The following is an 18,464-nucleotide window of genomic DNA, read 5'->3' as shown; positions in this document are numbered from 1 at the left end:
TCCAGCTTCCAGCAGGAACTTGATGGAACACAGACATAAAACAGTAACACCACAATCCCTGACATCCTCTTTCTCCTCAACTAACTTCCAACTCTCTCAGCCTTGAATCTTTCTCTCCAGCTGTCCTGGCTGGGCGGGGGTGAGCGCATGTGCCATCCTGGCTCCTATGGCAACCTGATAGATTAACTCCATCAATATTCACCTTATTAGAAAGCGGGATGGTGGCTAATGGATCGGTGATGTCAGCGCCCCGTGGATGCAGCGGCTGGCTGCCTGCATGTGTGTCATCACCTCGTCCTGACAGGGAGCTCGGATATTTTTGGGGAGGTGGAGATGATGCTTTGTCATTGAGGATCTGAGCAGCGGCAGCAGCATCAGCATCATTTCCCTCCTCTCCGACACGTCCGACGCTAAACATGCTGCATCCTGATGCGCTCTGGTAGGCACGCTGCTGGGTTACCTGGATTTACACGCATTTGCGGTTCAGCGCCTTTTCATGACTGTCGGGTTGAGGCGGCGGCGCGTTGACGCATCTCGATGCCCGAACCGGCGGACGGAGGCACGTTCCAAGTGTCCAAGAAGAGACAAGCTGTCCTGCGGATGCGCCGTCACTGTTTTGCCTCCAGTGGCACCCCAAACTGTACCAGACTCATGATTCATCCCTCTGTTTTCCTGGGCTACCCTTAGAGCGCATTTCTTCTTCTTCTTCTTCATCTTCTTCTTCTTTTTCTTCAACATGGAAAGGTTCCAGTCTTCTATGCGCAAACGGCTCTACAGCTTGCCGCAAAACATTGGGCAAAAAGCCTTCGTGGTTGATGATGGAGACAACGGCGACAAGGACACTAAGAAGAAAAGTATCCCGCTGAAACATTTGTCCTCTCTGTCTCCTGCCAGCAGTTGCAGGAGCGTGGAGGAGGCCAGGAGCGAAGACTTGGAAAGGGACGCTGTTGTTGTTGTTAAGACCAACTTAAACGGGGACTGTCGGTTATTTAGGGGCAGCGGCTCCTCCATCACCGGGCGGCATCCTGTCGGGTCAGAGCCGGCGGAGCAGCGGTGCCTCATTCCCGAGGCTGATGTGGGTGTCAGCGAGCGTTTCCCCGGTGAGAACAGCCCCGGGGCCCCGCAAAGAGCGACGCGCGGTCCGAGTGGCGCAACCGGACAAGCGGCGGTGTTTGACCAGTCCAACTTCATCAAGCTGGAGGGGACCGAGCAAATCATACCCGAAGATGACCGGCTGTACCAAGCCGGCTTCATGCACCGGCAGTTTGGGGCGATGCTCCAACCGGGAGTCAACAAGTTCTCCCTGCGGATGCTGGGGAGCGAGAGGGCCGTGGAGCATGAGAGGGAGCGCGTCAAGTCCGCCGGCTTCTGGATAATCCACCCGTACAGTGATTTCAGGTAATTTCCGTCCAGAAAAGCTGGTTTGACAAACAGTGGTGACTGAAGGGAAAGTGACCCGATCACATATTAATCTTAGATTAATTTGAAATGAAACTAGAATTAACTTTATATCACAAACACACACTAAATTCCCTTGGAGTGTTTTTTCTTTTACGCACAATAATGATGTAAAACACGACAATCAGGGCTGTGTAGAATATCATACAGTAATCCACAGATACCTTGAACAGATTAATGCCTCCCTATGTAAAAATGATCATTTCATTATTTCAACCACTTATACGGTGTAGGGTATTATTTGAGGGAAATATTTGCTGTTTCATAAAGGAGCTGGCTGGCATTTACAAAATCCTCTTATGAACGCAGGCATATTATATCATACATATGTAGGATGTAAAGAGTGTGTAAGTCCTTCTTTTGTTTGTGTGCGTGCATCTGTGTGTTTGTGTGTTCTTTAATACAAGCTTTAAAGCAATCTAAGCCACCAATCTCCAACACAAAAATAAAATTGTGTGCCAAACTGTGCCAACCTGTGCACGCTCTACATCTCACTGCCCTCTGCATGCAAAACCAGCATTCTGTTCATCACCACCATCAAGGGATTTTCATGACATTTAACCTTGAGGCTCACTGTCATATTTTCACCGGCCAATACGCTGGTGTGAGTCACTGCAGTTTTTTCCACTCATCTGAATTACACATTTTTATATCATTTAGCGAGGGCAATGGATTACAGAGAGTGCAGCAGGGGCTTGGAAATGGGGTAATCAAAATAGGGTAACATAACCATTCAAGATATTAGAAACACACATCAGTGGAGATTATTACAGTACAATTAGTCTAATGGAGCAGAGATGGTGAAGGCGGGGAGGGGACACACCACAACATACCAAACACACACACACACACACACACACACACACATAGAGAGAGAGACCCAGAGAGAGATTGGACTGAAAACAGCGTTGAAGGGAATCAGGACGTCCAGCTGTTGGGGTGAGGTGTCGGTACTTTGCCACACGGGGCAGGAGGGGTGCCTGCCGACGCCACTTTATCCCACAGATCCCATTTCAAGTCACAGGTGTAAAACCTTTGTGCTATTAAAGAGTATTTGGGCCATTTTTGGCTTACAGATGAATTTGATCCTAATCCTAAAGCAGTCGACTTCACCCCCTAATATCTGTTGTGTGTTGACATGGTGTGTGTTACCACAACCGCTGTGTAGCTCAGTCCACGATAACACACACATTCTTTCCTTGCTTCCCGTATAGACAGGGCCTCGCTGTTTGTGCCCTAAGTAACAACGGTCTCATCAATGCTTTCCATGGATGCAGCAGCAGACATGCTGAACTGTCACGCGGTCTAAATATGCTTATGATTGCTGGTGGGCCGGAGCCACAGTACAGGTGTGTGTTAAGCCACTGAGCTGCATGCAGGCTGCTGTGCCTCAGCTGTGTTCTGGCAGTGAGAGATAAGTATCTCTAGTACAAATGTGATCCCTTTTTCAGCTGTCCTGATTGATCTAAGCTCCTTTCACCATTTTAAGCCTTTTTGTGTTCACTTTGCTTGTAGCTCCACTCTCTTTGTGCTCTCATGCTCTTTAACGTAGTTATACTCTGACCCAAATAGTGCAAGATTCCATCGCGGCCCAGTGGAGGTCTAGAGACGCCACAATCGTCGGCTGTGTTTTCGTGGTGAGGCCAACAAGTTTCACTGATCTTTACTGGGCCGACGGCTGCATGCGCAGTCAGCTGATGGTGAAACCTGTTGGTCTGCAGGGGACAACGGTAATGCACTGGCCCTTTTTTTTTTTTGCAGTCCAGCTGTTGCCGTGTTCTGTCACACAGTGACGTGTGCAGAACGGTAATGCTAACTATGTAACATCTGGCTGATGGGAGCGGACTTCTGGAGATGACATGGATTCCCAGGAGATAACGGTGGATTTAGCTAGGGAGGGGAAGTGCAATTAGGACCAGTGTGTCACCACAGAGAAAACACACAGATGAAGAGCGGAATGCAAATGCTTTGTTTGGCAGGGGACAACGGAAAGCTGATTAAAACAAATGGCCACTCTGATCGTAACTGGTTTCCCTCTTTGTGTGATGTTCACCTGTGAAGGTTTGGAAGAAACCAACGTGTGGGACTGGATGTTCCCCCTCAGTTCCCTCTGTCCTGCACACTCGTTTGAATCCAAGACAAAAGCCTCAGTTTGCTGCCTGTTGCTCCTTAAAAAGGATGGATTCTTTTACTGTATATAGATCCATCATCATCATCACAATAAGAACGGCTCATTCTTATTCAAACACCCCTTTTTTCTCTCAGTCTGTTCAGTAGGCTGCTCAAGAAGCGCTGAGGAGAACGTTACATTTCCTCTGATTTATCTTCCTCTCCTGGATCGTTTGCAGCACCTTTAAGTGGTGTAATGCTTGCACTGTCATAGGCCTGCCCCCCCCCACCCCCCCGACAGTCCTCACACACGTTCTGTCGGGCCTGTAGGTGTATCAGGCTCCTGTGGGATCGATCAGTGTTTAGTTAGGTCTCTGGATTGGATGAAAGCAGGCTCATGCATGCGTGCGTTCTCATCTCACGTATGACGGTAATTTGTTCACAAGCACTCACAGTAGTACGTGAAATAGCTAGATGTGACAACAAGGCATTAATCTACATTGTTCCTACTCTTGGTAATGGTCACCAGATTTAAAGTGAAACTGTGACTCAATAAAAATGTTTTTAAATATTTTATTAATGTCGACACACTGTTGGTCCTTTCAAATGAAATATTAGGCATTAGTCTTTTCCCTACAAATAACATTTTTCATCTCACCCAAACAATACAAGCTGTGTTTAATTTGAAAAGCATTTTACTTCTGCATCAGCCAGTCACAAATGGGTGAAATTAGGTGGAAAATATAAATATATCACACAATTACAACATATGGAGACGTAATTGTAGAAACAATATATTTTCCTGTATATCTCTGTGTTGAAGTGGATTATAGAACCATCTCTGTTACTTTGGTCGCGAGGAAGCAGTTTCATTTTGTTTCGTTTCCTCATTTGAACTTAAGTCTACTGGATTTTAAGACAGTGTGACTTCACGTTTCCAGAGATTCATTTCCATTGGAAGTTGCTACACGCTTTGAATATGCAGCACATATTCAGCATGCAGAGAGAGACACACTTAGAAATCTGCTGTGTGAATCAAACAGCAGCCATTGAGAAAACTGGCTTCTATCTGAGTGTCTGTCTAATCATTGTTCTACTGCGTTGATGAGAGAAAACAGATAGAGATCAATCGTTTCTCAGGGGCCGTGATAAATCTTCATGGTTGGTTTATGCTTTTTATTGGTAAATGTTATTTTCAGTTGTTATCTTCATTTTTTTTCTCTTTTTTTTTGCAAAATGTACCAAAAATGTTGAAATATCCATTGTATTTTCCCAGAGAATAACATTATGCAGCTTAATTTCATAAGTATAAGAAATAAACCATGAAATCCCCGTGTTGGATTTAATTTGAAAATATTCCTATTTTTGTTTCAAATACGACTAAAAAAATACAGTAATTAATTCCAACGTAGCTGCTGATGCTCTGATGGTTTTTAGTTGAGGACTTTTGTTCCACATCCTTCCACCTTTTCTCCCTCCTCATTTTCATCTCTCATCTCTCCATTCTCACATTTATAACAGAAACTAAAATGTTGTCCATTCCTTCACCACACACAAATCATTCATATATCCTGATATAATATTCAGTTATTCTATTTAAGATGTGAATGAATTTAATGACTTATGTAGAACCATGAGCGTCTAAATGACTGAGGCTAGCTGTTCTGTGTGTTTCAGGTTCTACTGGGATCTCACCATGTTGCTGCTGATGGTTGGGAACCTCATCATCATCCCTGTGGGCATCACCTTCTTCAAGGACGAGCACACGCCACCCTGGATTGTTTTCAACGTGGTTTCAGACACCTTCTTCCTCATGGACCTCGTGCTCAATTTTCGCACAGGCATCGTCAAGGAGGACAACACGGAGATCATCCTGGACCCACAAAAAATCAAGATCAAGTACCTGAAGAGCTGGTTCGTGGTGGACTTCATCTCTTCCATACCTGTGGACTACATTTTTCTCATCGTGGAGACACGCATAAACTCTGACTTTTACAAAACGGCCCGAGCCTTGAGGATCGTCCGTTTCACCAAGATCCTGAGTTTGCTGCGGCTGCTGCGCCTCTCCAGACTGATCCGCTACATCCACCAGTGGGAAGAGGTAGAGCCTGCAGGGGCAGCTTCTCCATAGCAGACCTCTGACTACATAACGGTGGCAGCAGCTGAATTCTCACTCAATATTCAACAGATCTTTTGTTTATAAAAATGAGAAATATTCTTTTCTTAGACCTTTTTAAATGTGAATGTTTTAAGTCTTCAAATGCTGTGCAGAAGAAGTCGTGTGACAATGCCACGTGGCTTTCAGATTTTGCTTTGAGATTTGTGATGATTGTTTTTCCATAGTTCCGACAGAACAATTAGATCAACCAATAATGAAAATAATGATTATTGCATGATCCGCTTTGTGAAGGCCAACTGTTGTGAGATTTACCTTGAGTTGGGGTTATTCCTAATTCCTCTTCATTAATAACCCCTTCTGGATTAGTACCTTTTTTCAGGAAAGATACACAATGACACTTATTGTAAAAAATAAACAAACAAGCATATTTTTAATGCTGTAAAAGTTAATTTGTGGGATTTCCTCAGAGATTTCCACAAAATCAACTTACTAACTGATATTTTCCCGCAGCCTTTTATTTTTATAAGTCCAGCTAAAGGCTGCTCTGCTCACAGACCATTAATGTGTCCTACAGATGATTACACAACATTGAGTTAACCTCTGGTGGTCTGTCTCAGATTAAGAACATTGTGATCTGGTGGAGGACCCCTGTGTCCACCGGTTCTCACACAACCCACTGTGTATTTCAAATCCTCTCATTGCATGAGAGAATTGGAATTTTCTAGATGTATTTACAAAGAGATGTGTATTTGTTTGTTTCAGTTCCATTAATGTAGATAATCTGTATCACAGGTTTTCCATATGACCTATGACCTTGCCAGTGCCATGGTGCGTATCATGAATCTGATTGGTATGATGCTGCTGCTGTGTCACTGGGATGGCTGTCTCCAGTTCCTGGTTCCCATGCTGCAGGACTTCCCTCCTGACTGTTGGGTCACCAGAAACAAGATGGTGGTAAGTAGATTATTTAGGAGTCACACAGCATCCAAAATATTTTAATAATGAAACTGTTATGGTTCATTTCCAGCAGAGCACCATCCAAGCTTTTCTTTTAAGATGCGCGAAATTGCACACAATCATAGACATCACGCTCACAGTTACATTTTTCATGATGAAGCTTCCATTATGCCATGAGAAAATTGTCATTGATAAATAAAAGGGCAAAAATCAAATAAAATTTCTTCATCCAGCCGTTTAATCCAGATTCATAATAAAATATACCGTATTTTCCTCACTATAAGGCGCACCTAAAAGCCTAACATTTTCTCATAAACCCTGTACTAAATTATAGCAGCTCATTTTTCTGGTGTTCTTTTGAACAAATATAAAGTTAGGATAAATAATGGGGATGTGAATTAAATAGTGGCATGATTAGTGGCAGCCCTGCATATTATACTACTATACTATACCACTAATCAGTGTGATTAATTATCTGTTTAAATAAGTTTGTATTATGTACTGGTCATAAATCAACCAGGACATGGATGAGTCAGGATTACTTTAACATGTGTTTTATGACACTGCGGAGCTTCATAGCCAATAAACCTGGAACATAAAGCTGTCAGTCAGTACCTGTAGTCTTGCTATAAAATTCTGGACAGGCTTCCACTGATGTGCTGCAGCGTTAGCATTGTGGGTATTTATAAATGTTTCTTTCCTCCTCTTCATGGCTTACAGAATGACACCTGGGGTCAGCAGTACTCCTACGCCCTGTTCAAAGCCATGAGTCACATGCTGTGCATCGGGTACGGCCTGTACCCCCCCATCGGCATGGCTGACGTGTGGCTCACCATCCTCAGCATGATTGTGGGGGCTACCTGCTTTGCCATGTTTGTGGGTCATGCGACAGCACTCATCCAGTCGCTGGACTCCTCCAGAAGGCAGTACCAAGAAAAGGTGGGTGTTTGGGATTTTTTTGCAAACCTCATAAAATTTGTTTTCTTTCTGAAGAGAAAAAACGCAATAAAAGAAGTGAAATGTATTTACACAAGTACTGTTGACAGTATTCCTTTTTAATGTTACATTAGTGTTCTCTTTTCATTAAACTTAGCATAGTTTCTAGATTTCATATGATCATTTTTATACAGAAAATACAATAAATTCATAAAAATATTAGAAATAGATGTTAGACATTAATTTACCCAGGAGAACAAACTCAAGCAGTTAAATGTTATTTACACCTTAATCACAATCTGGCTTGATACTACAAGACTAAACTAAAATTTTAATACCTCATTTGGCAAAAATATAAGCATCCTTTAGAGAGAAAATACAATAATTCTTTCCCTCTATTTTATTTACTTGCGCAGAGTACACCATCACAACATATTAAATCATTTAAACATGTGTAAATGAAAAAGTATGATATAAAAATTATCATAATTAATATATTATATTATATTATATTATATTATATTATATTATATTATATTATATTATATTATATTATATTATATTATATTATATTATATTATATTATATTATATTATATTATATTATATTATATTTCATTATATTATATTACATTATATTATATTACATTATATATTTTTCCCATCATGTTATTGCTGCTTTTTCTTGAGTAAAACTTCTCAATAAATATTCCTCGACTCATTTTAATGCATTTTAAAAATTTATCATGAGAGACAGAATTCCATTTATAGAATAATGTAAAAACTTCTATCTGCCTGATGCAAATGTCTGACTCATTTGAGTGGCATAGACAAAGAGGATGGGGCTTTTTCATCTGCTTTTGTTGATGATTGAAAAGAAACAATGGGTGGAGGTGACTTACAGCAGGACACAACAGACGTGGACCACTGGTACAATGGTGCTGGTGGAGCTCAAGGACAGACTAGTTAATGTCATTAGCTGCAGCCTGCAGAGCACAACTGTATGTGTCAGATGGGCCAGAGGCGCAGCTCTGCTGCCTGGACAGGCTTCACAGATGGCCTGACAGGTGACTGTTAACATAATGAGGCGCATTATAGTCCACCCCTGAGCCAACACATCCATCACTGTAATATTTTCAGTTTGACATGACTTTGCATTTTGTCTTGATCACAAATGTAGTTGCAAAACATCTGCTGTGATTTTACTGAGATGCTTTGATTGAACTCTTGACACCTGGACTTGTGTTGTCACAGTATAAACAGGTGGAGCAGTACATGTCCTTCCACAAGCTCCCTGCAGACATGCGTCAGAGGATCCACGACTACTACGAGCATCGATATCAGGGAAAAATGTTTGACGAGGAAAGCATATTAGAGGAGCTGAATGAGCCACTGCGGGAGGTCAGAGGTCACTCTTAAAGTCATTAAAATTAAATTGCTTGTTTCTACATATAATTGTCAATTCTTGTAAATTTATTATGTGATTACTGTTGTTGCTAATAGTTTACAGTTCATTATTTGTGTAATCTAATATTGCTGTTTATCCTTGACCGATAACAATCTTGTAAGCTAATTAGTAATGACGGGACACTGTGAGAGGAAAGCCTCACTTACAGCATCAAGCTTTTAATACATCACCTTTCTGCCCTTGCCTGTGTCTTGTGTCGTCTCCAGGAGATCATCAACTTTAACTGTCGTAAACTGGTGGCCTCCATGCCTCTGTTTGCCAACGCCGATCCAAACTTTGTCACCTCCATGCTGACGAAACTGCGCTTCGAGGTCTTCCAACCGGGCGACTACATCATCAGAGAAGGAACCATTGGCAAGAAGATGTACTTCATTCAGCACGGCGTCGTCAGTGTCCTGACAAAGAGCAGCAAAGACACCAAGCTGTCAGACGGGTCTTATTTTGGAGGTAACGTCTGCACATGTCTTCCTGTGTGTCTTGTGTGCTAATGCATTGTGTAGCTGTCAGCGAATCAGCTTGAATGTATGTGAAGGACTGACAATATTATGATTCTTTGATTTATTTTGCTCGAGCACTCAGCAGATTAACTTCCCTGACTGTCACAGAGAGGAAAATTTGTCCACATCATCTCCTTAAAAGGTCTCGGGACTAAGAGCAGCAAAGCTTTGTGTCTTTGATTCTGTCTGTGGGGTTTCCCTTTTGTTCACATCGCATTTAAACCTGAAATCCATGATTTTCCATTTGCAGTTGTCCTTATTATGTTGTCTGTACAGCGTAATCAAATGTCATCCAGGAAAAATTATATATAATTTATGTTTCATCTATTGCCAGTGTGATTCGACAAGTCAAAGGTGTGTGTGTGTGTCTGTACACATTTATATATATATTATATATATATATAAAAATACACACGGTACTGTATATCTGATTGTATATACACACACACACACACACACACACACACACACACACACACACACACACACACTCAGATATACTGTATAGGGTTTCTACTTCACCGGTATGCCTTGTCAAGGATAGGTTGTTAATTGTCTTGCCTTCTTAATGGGTTGGGGCCATTAGTTGTGTTATGTAGAAGTCAGGTCGGTCACCCAGTTGACATAATGTTGGAATCTATATTATGGAAAGAACCAATCAGCTAAAAGAAGTGACAGTCCATCATTACTTTAAAATCTGAAGGTCGGTCTGTCCTGAAAACTGCAAAAACATTGCATCAATTCCCAAGTGCAGTCCTGAAAACCACTAGAAACTGGATCACGTGAGGACCACCCCAGAAATGAAAGGCCAAAGGTCACGTCTATTGCTGAGGATAAATTCATCTGAGTCGAATCGGGCCTTTATGGTCAAATAGCTGCTAAGAAACCACCATGTAAGAAAAGCAACAAGCAGAAGAGATTCTTTTGGAGTAAGAAGGACTAGACATCAGACCAGTGGACATCTGTGCTTTGGTCTGATGAGTCCAGTGTCTTTGTGCGATACAGAGCAAGTGAACGGATGGATCCACATGCGTGGTTCCCACCATGAACCATGGAGGAGGAGGTGTGGTGGTGTGGTGGTAGTGGTGGGGGTTCTGGGGACATGTGTTAAATACTGAAGACCCACAGTACCAGCATGGTTACCACAGCCTCCTGCAGCGACAGGCCATCCCATCTGATTGGTGTTTAGTTGGATGTGATTTATTTCAACAGGATGAATCCATACACACCCCCAGGCTCTGACCAGTAAGGTTGGAGTGCTGGCGTCACATGACCTAGCCTCCATATCACCTGACCTGAACCCAATGGAGACGGTTTGGGATGTACTGGACCATACAGTGAGGGTAGAAGGACCTCGATTGGCAGTGTGTGTGTGTGTGTGTGTGTGTGTGTGTGTGTGTGTGTGTGTGTGTGTGTGTCTGTCTGTCTGTCTGTCTGTCTGTCTGTCTGTCTGTCTGTCTGTCTGTCTGTCTGTCTGTCTGTCTGTCTGTGTGTAATCATTAACACATAGAGTTATGGCATAGATAAATGGGGAGTAAAACCAACACACTCCAGAACCTCATAATCACGTCATAACTCATGCAAGAAGAGAGAGTTATTTGTGTGTTTGTATATCCTCAATATCTGTCTGAAAAATATGACTGCTTTCATAAATGGCGCATTATTTATTTGTCTTATTTGTCGTGACAGACGAGGTCAGCACAAACTGTAAGCTGCAGAAATTGCATTAAGTGCTCCATCTGTGGGGTTCAGAGGAAATTGGTCTTCATGTTTTACTTTCTCTAATCAATATTAATGAACTGTTTTTGCTTTTCCTTTTGTGAATTTCTCTAAAATATTATCAATGTGGTTGTAATATATCACACAACTTGTAGTGGAAAAGTGTAACTAGATCTTCTTCTTTCCTTTCGGCTTTTCCCTTCAGGGGTCGCCACAGCGAATCAGTTGCCTCCATCTAACCCTGTCTTCTGCATCCTCTTCTCTCACACCAACTACCTTCATGTCTTCCCTCATTAAAGTATCTATCTATCTATCTATTACATCCATAAACCTCCTCTTTGGTCTTCCTCTAGGCCTCCTACCTGGCAGTGCAAAACTCAACATCCTTCTACCAATATATTCACTATCTCTCCTCTGGACATGTCCAAACCATCTCAGTCTGGCCTCTCTGACTTTATCTCCAAAACCTCTAACACCTCTATCCTTCCTGGTCACTCCCAGAGAGAACCTCAGCATCTTCATCTCTGCTACCTCTAGCTCTGTCTCCTGTCTTTTCCTCAGTGACACTGTCTCTAGACCAAACAACATCACTGGTCTCACCACAGTTTTGTACACCTTTCCTTTCATTTTAGCTGAAACTCTTCTATCACACATCACACCCGACACTTTCCTCCACCCGTTCCATCCTGCCTGTACATACTTCTTCACCTCTTTTCCACACTCTCCATTGCTCTGGACTGTTGACCCTAAGTACTTAAAATCCTCCACCTTCTTGATCTCTTCTCCCTGTAACCTCACTCTTCCACTTGGGTCCCTCTCATTCACACACATGTACTCTGTCTTACTGCGGCTAACCTTCATTCCTCTCCTTTCCAGGACAAACCTCCACCTCTCTAGCTTCTCCTCCACCTGTTCTCTGCTCTCACTACAGATCACAATGTCATCTGCAAACATCATAGTCCATGGAGATTCCTGTCTAACCTCGTCTGTCAGCCTGTCCATCACCATAGCGAACAAGAAGGGGCTCAGAGCTGATCCCTGATGTAGTCCCACCTCCACCTTGAACTCCTCTGTCACACCTACAGCACACCTCACCACTGTCTTACAGTCCTCATACATGTCCTGCACCGCTCGAACATACTTCTCTGCCACTCCAGACTTCCTCATACAATACCACAGTTCCTCTCTGGGCACCCTGTCATAAGCTTTCTCTAGATCTACAAAAACACAATTTAGCTCCGTGTGGCCTTCTCTGTACTTCTCTATCAATATCCTCAAAGCAAATACTGCATCTGTAGTACTCTTTTTTGGTGTGAAACCATACTGCTGCTCACAAATGTTCACTTCTGCCCTTAGTCTAGCTTCCACTACTCTCTCCCATAACTTCATTGTATGGCTCATCAGCTTTATTCCTCTGTAGTTTCCACAACTCTGCACATCTCCCTTGTTCTTAAAAATGGGCACCAGCACACTTCTCCATTCCTCAGGCATGGAGGGGAAGTGTGCTGGTGCCCATTTTTAAGAACAAGGGAGATGTGCCAAAAGTGTAACTAGATAAGACTAAATTAGTTTCCCATGTTTTTAAATGGTGAGCTCTGACCTCAGCAGGACGTCACACAGATTCCCCTCTGTCCTCCTCCCCTTCAGAGATCTGCCTGCTGACCCGCGGCAGGCGGACGGCCAGCGTGCGAGCAGATAACTACTGCCGGCTGTACTCTCTGTCAGTGGACAACTTCAATGAAGTGCTGGAGGAGTATCCCATGATGAGAAGGGCCTTTGAGATGGTCGCTCTCGACCGCCTTGACCGCATCGGTAAGGTGTTTGTTCGGAGATAATACCTGTGTATACAATTTAATGTGTTCTAATTATTTATGTGTTGATGTTGAATTTAGATTTCTTCATATTCTTCTTATTTAAATTGTTAATCAATTACACAATTTTATCAAGTTACTGCTGTACTATGAATAATTATGACTGATTCCAAGTTTAACTTACTGGATTTTACGTATTTGTATATTTAGGGGGAGCTGGTGAAAACAAACTTGTAGATTTAATAATAATAATAATAATAATAATAATAATAATAATAATAATAATAATAATAATAATAATAATAATAATAATAATAATAATAATAATAATAAAACTTTATTGTCCCACAGTGGGGAAATGTGTGGAAGATTTGTGGAAGAAGATTTTCTTTATATAACAGCTCATCTTGAGGTGTAGAATTTATTCATTAAAAAGTCCCTGCAATGATGCAGTGTTTTCTGACTTTGAGTAATGCAAAGATTTTTTTTTTTTTTAGCAAGACAGTACTAATGATTTAACGTCACAAATAAAAAATCCATATTTGGTGGATTAACCCTGATTTTCAAGCACAGCTGTCATGCATCTTAGCATTTCCTCCACTAGTATTTTACATTATTGTTTGGTGACTTTGTGCCACTACTGGCAGTAAAATTTGATGGTTTGTGACATTCCATTTTCCTCTCAATTGCGTTCTACTCACTTTCACTATCGTTCAGGAGATTGGACTGGCCATGAGAGGGCTCTAGTGTTAAGGTCTTCTTTTACAATTTTTGCAGACCTTGGCATTTTTTCTAGCTTTGCAGTTCATCACAGCTGCCGTTCAATGTTCTCTGTGTAGACCATTTGATGTCATCCTACGGTTGTTCAGTAACATTTTGATGAATTGGCAGTCAATCCGGTTGGTGGAGAGTTGCTTTAGCCCTCCTCCAGTCTGTCCTCCATGCCTGCTGCTTGACTTTGTTCGTATGAACTGCTATCTATAAAATTTTAAGGACGAAAGCAACCTGACACTCGCTATATTTATCTGCAGCAAAGCCAAAATTAAACCCTTCTTTTCCTCACTAAGAACCTTTTTTCAACTCTTCTGGCATGGACAGTGGTTATTTTTTTATTCCAGTTACTTTCGAGGTACGACTAGTGCCATCCAGCTGGTCCTGTGGCAGGAGGATAGTAATGACCACAGCGGTGTTTTTAAAAATAATATTTTCTCATTAAATGTGACTTGGTTCACACCTGATCAGTATGTTATTAAGTAGAATGAGATGTGACAGGTTGATTTAAGAAATCGTAAAGTGATCTCTTAATCTGTCCACAGCTGCATTGTGGGAGCAATCAATGATAATACATGTACTGTACATGTTCCAAACTCAGGTATATCATCCATCCTGGAATTACATAGATAAATCAGGCTCAAACTTGTTTAATTTGCATTTAAAAAATTGCCCAATTAATCTTGTGTAAATCTGTTACACAAGAATACAGAGCAATATAAAACTCTATAGTTTAACTCATGTTCTTCTGCACGCTGCAAGACAATAAAAGGTGGAGTTTTTTTATAACCTCCGTGGAGGGAAAGTCAGTGGATGTCGGGCAATGTCAGTGAGTGCACTTCTATATCACATTCACATACTATTGTCTTTTTCCTTTTTTTAACATTGCAAATAGGATGATCGTCAATAGGCTGTGAGTTTGAATAAGGCTTGATTTAATTGAAGAGGGGGCTGTGGCTTGGCAGAGGCACATTCTTTTTGGCAGACTTGATGCTGCAAATTCACAGCACTACCCTCTACTCTTAGTGTTATTGTATGATATTGAAAGTCCTTTCCACTCTTTCCTCTCTTTTAATAATATATATATATGTACACACACACACACACACACACACACACACACAGTATATATATACACTGTATATATATACGCTGTATATATATATATATACAGTATATATATATATATACACACACACACACACACACACACACACACACACACACACACATATATTACATATATCATATATTACACAGAAAATAAATGCAGAGAATAAGCTAGTATTAAATGAAGTACCACGTCCTGCATCAGTGAGGCATTGGTTTGAAATACCGCTATTATAAAATACGTTACCTAAAAATAGACACACTTTTATCACTTTTAATATCACTTTTATATCACTAAATTAGGATCTTAACGTTATGTGGTATCTACTCATTTATGGTCAAAATAACAACCTGACCTTCTTTTTATTTTCCTAACAGGGAAGAGAAATTCTGTTCTTCAGCATAAAGTTCAGCATCACCAAAGTTCTGGCACTCTAAACCTACAAGAGAGTGAGATCATCCAAAGAATAGTGCAGCATGACCGCGACATGGCCCAGTGCACACGACTGATTCAGACCAGCCTAAATCCTCCACCTGCTCCCCCATCTCCTGCTCCTGTCATCTGGACACCCTTGATTCAAGCCCCACTGCAGGCTGCCGCTGCCACCACCCCGTTGGCTCTGGCCTTGGCCCACCAATCCCAGCTGCCTCCCATCCTCTTCCACCATCCCTTGGCACCTGGTTCCCTGAAGGACCCCACCAGCCATCCAAAGAAAATCCTTGTTGGAGCTCATGCAGCCAGCAGCTGTGGTTCAGGGCCTGGTTCTCCTGCCAGCTCCAATAAATTCAGATCTGAGGTAGAGAGTCCAACATCTGGGTCCGTCCAGATGCACCATCTCTCCACTGGGTCTGTGTCACCTACGTTGGTGTCTCAGCCCATCTTCACCAGCAGCTTGCAGCCTCTGGGCCCTCTGCCCACACACCAGCCCTCACCTCATCCTACCCACTGTGGAATGCCTCCTGTCTTCCCTGTCAGCCAGGCCGCTGTCTCCTATTGCTCCCCTCAGCTCCACTCGCAACCTTTCCACGGTGCCATGACCACTCCACCACACCCAATAGGTTTTCTCCAGCAGGCGGTGCCAGGGAGGCTAGTAGGGAGATTCCCAGCCCCCACTGCCCCCACCATAAGCCCTCTGATCTGCAGCTCAGTTGGCCCCATACTAAGCCAGCTGCAGCAGTCCTCTCACGCCAATGTACAACAGATGGGGCAAAGTCATGACAGAGCAGGCAGGACATCCAGTGGTCTGAGCCCTTCATTTCCCTTCATCACCAGCACCCACTCGTCTGGTGGATTTTTTCAGCCAGGGTCTGCAATCAGAGGTGGGGCCACGGCCTCCCTGGCCCAGCAGAGCCTTGCAGGTCTCCAGTCTGCTTTCCTCCCTCAGATTCTCCCAGAACACTCAGCTCTCGCCTCCTTGGCTCAGTATGGATCTGCTGAGGCCTCACCCTGCTACACACCTCCAGTCCACAGTCCCAGCATTCAGAGCCCCGTCAGAGGAAGGACAGTTTGCCATAGTGAGGTCACTGTGGGGTCTGAGAGTTCTACCACCCACCTGACCTCATGCTCCCCCAGGGTGGCTTGCACTCTCAAAGACAGGGATGAGTTCTCGGCGGATCTCTTTACCCAGGAAATCAAGACTATCTCAGGCTCTCATATCTCTATATACCAGGAAAGGCCTTTGGCCACGAGCGGCTCTTCACAAGGGGTAGGGGGGAGGCTGAGCCCCTACTCCTCCTCCACCACTGTTAGTAAACCCTACGGCCCGATCCCGGGCCAAGCTGCTCAAACTCATTCAGGGCCGGAACCTCAGATTCAATCCATTGCTACAACCCCTGTCAAGATAGACAGAGAACAAAAACAGTCCAAACTGCCGTCCAATTTGTGAGGTACGAACACACCCTCTGAACAAACGAAAGATCGTCTCCTTCCTGGAATCACTTAAACCACGTTCAAATTTTAAAGTAGGAGGGTGTGTCACTGTAATCACATTGGAGATCAGTGGTTTAATTTTTAATCAGAGTGAATGAATCATGAATTATAACGGACAATTATGGATATTTTTTTACAATATTGAATATTGAATATAGTCATGAAATCCAAAACCTATTGATGGGCATATATAGCACCACCATAAAAATATCAATTGTTCTCTGTATTGTATTATAACCACACTGTGATTCGTTATAAGTATTTGTTTAAACCCCTTTTTCCAGGCAGTTTTGTGTAATATTTTACCTTAACCTGTTTCGTTTGATATTTGTCCACAGCTGCATCCAGTTATGATTTAAACCAAAAATTAATGAATTTTTTTTCTAATCCTTTCTCTTGAGTGTGCCGTCTGAATGCAAGGTTATACCTCAAGAAGTTAGAGGAGAGACAAATGGTGTCCTTTACTCATTTATCCCCAAAAGTAGTATTCAGATGACAACACGTCTTCCAAGATAACGTTTCAGCAATACTGCACACCCAAATGGGTTACCCAAGTCAGATCACATTTAAAAAACTGAAGCAATGAATGTAATGTCAGCCTGTCTGTATGGAGTGGATTCACTATTTGGGTTGAACTTGAGGACGATTATGGTTTTCTGTAAAACTGTACATTTCTGTTTCATCCATTCAGAGCTGCTCCAGCATTTGGCCCGGCACACAACCTGGTGTCACCATGTTTCAGTTTGAGAACACACACCTGAGCCGAGGTTTGGGTGCCATCAGCACAGTATGCAATAATCGGTGTTTTTTTATCGGTACATATCGGTACACTTGAATCAATGAGTGAGATTCTGCTTTTAGTTTGAACTGATGAAAAAAAAGGGAACTGTGGATAATCAAACATCCTGAGACCAGCAATGCACTAAGACTGATCTGAATGTTTCTTGCACCAGTCAAAGGGCTAAAAGCAGTTTCTTGGATGCACGGTTAACAAGAAACCCTGAAGGGTCATATTGCTTCACATTTACCTCTTTTCATTTTACATTATTTGATTGTAAAATTTTCACATTTTGTTGTTGAGCAGTTGCTGCTTTGTGATAATATGCTGAAATAATATAACTTATCACTGAAGGCTATTTTTAAACCCAGACTGTCATTTCCTTTCACTCATTGCTACCTGCTGAGGAACACCAAGCAGCTGACCGGTTAGCTGGACAGGAGGATCCTGCCCAGTTTTTTGAGCTGCCTGGTTACTGACCCTGAAGGAATAGAGCTACTGTCAGCCACTAGCCAGTCACGATCCGGTGGGCTCGCTCAATCCCTCATTAGTATTCTTGTCCTACCATACAACCCCCACAGCCCCCCCCCCCCCCCCACAGGCATCCACTCAGCTCGAGAGCAAGGTTACTTGAATGCATTCAACTAAAAGGTGTGTATGAAGGAAGTGTCATTCATTCATTCCTTCATTCATTCATCATTCATTCATTCATTCAGTATTTATATATTTATATCTCATTTTGCTGCCTTCTGAACCACAAATCTGAGGACTGCATTACCTTTGTATGTAGGTATATTTTATT

At 42.5% G+C, this 18,464-nt stretch overlaps 1 protein-coding gene across 1 annotated transcript; it reads left to right on the top strand.

The window, feature by feature from the left end:
* The first annotated feature begins 736 nt into the window (after positions 1-736).
* LOC137593751 (potassium/sodium hyperpolarization-activated cyclic nucleotide-gated channel 3-like) lies at positions 737-17,147 on the top strand. Its single transcript, XM_068312712.1, has 8 exons — positions 737-1,398; positions 5,245-5,668; positions 6,479-6,640; positions 7,364-7,582; positions 8,833-8,979; positions 9,253-9,493; positions 12,910-13,074; positions 15,333-17,147. The coding sequence occupies exons 1-8, from the start codon at positions 737-739 to the stop codon at positions 16,838-16,840; spliced, it is 3,528 nt and encodes a 1,175-aa protein (XP_068168813.1). The 3' UTR covers positions 16,841-17,147.
* The last annotated feature ends 1,317 nt before the right edge of the window (positions 17,148-18,464 follow it).

The sequence above is a fragment of the Antennarius striatus genome, chromosome 4, assembly GCF_040054535.1.
Source record: "Antennarius striatus isolate MH-2024 chromosome 4, ASM4005453v1, whole genome shotgun sequence".
Taxonomy (NCBI): domain Eukaryota; kingdom Metazoa; phylum Chordata; class Actinopteri; order Lophiiformes; family Antennariidae; genus Antennarius; species Antennarius striatus.
The sequence above is the reverse complement of the archived record's forward strand: the minus strand, read 5'-3'. Positions and strand labels throughout refer to the sequence as shown.

Bases quoted from the DNA above. Each gene is read 5' to 3' on its own strand.
- LOC137593751 (XM_068312712.1), top strand. From the start codon at position 737: ATGGAAAGGTTCCAGTCTTCTATGCGCAAACGGCTCTACAGCTTGCCG. The intron at 5,669-6,478 runs GTAGAGCCTGCA...TCTGTATCACAG, and splicing joins ACATCCACCAGTGGGAAGAG to GTTTTCCATATGACCTATGA. The intron at 7,583-8,832 runs GTGGGTGTTTGG...GTGTTGTCACAG, and splicing joins GAAGGCAGTACCAAGAAAAG to TATAAACAGGTGGAGCAGTA.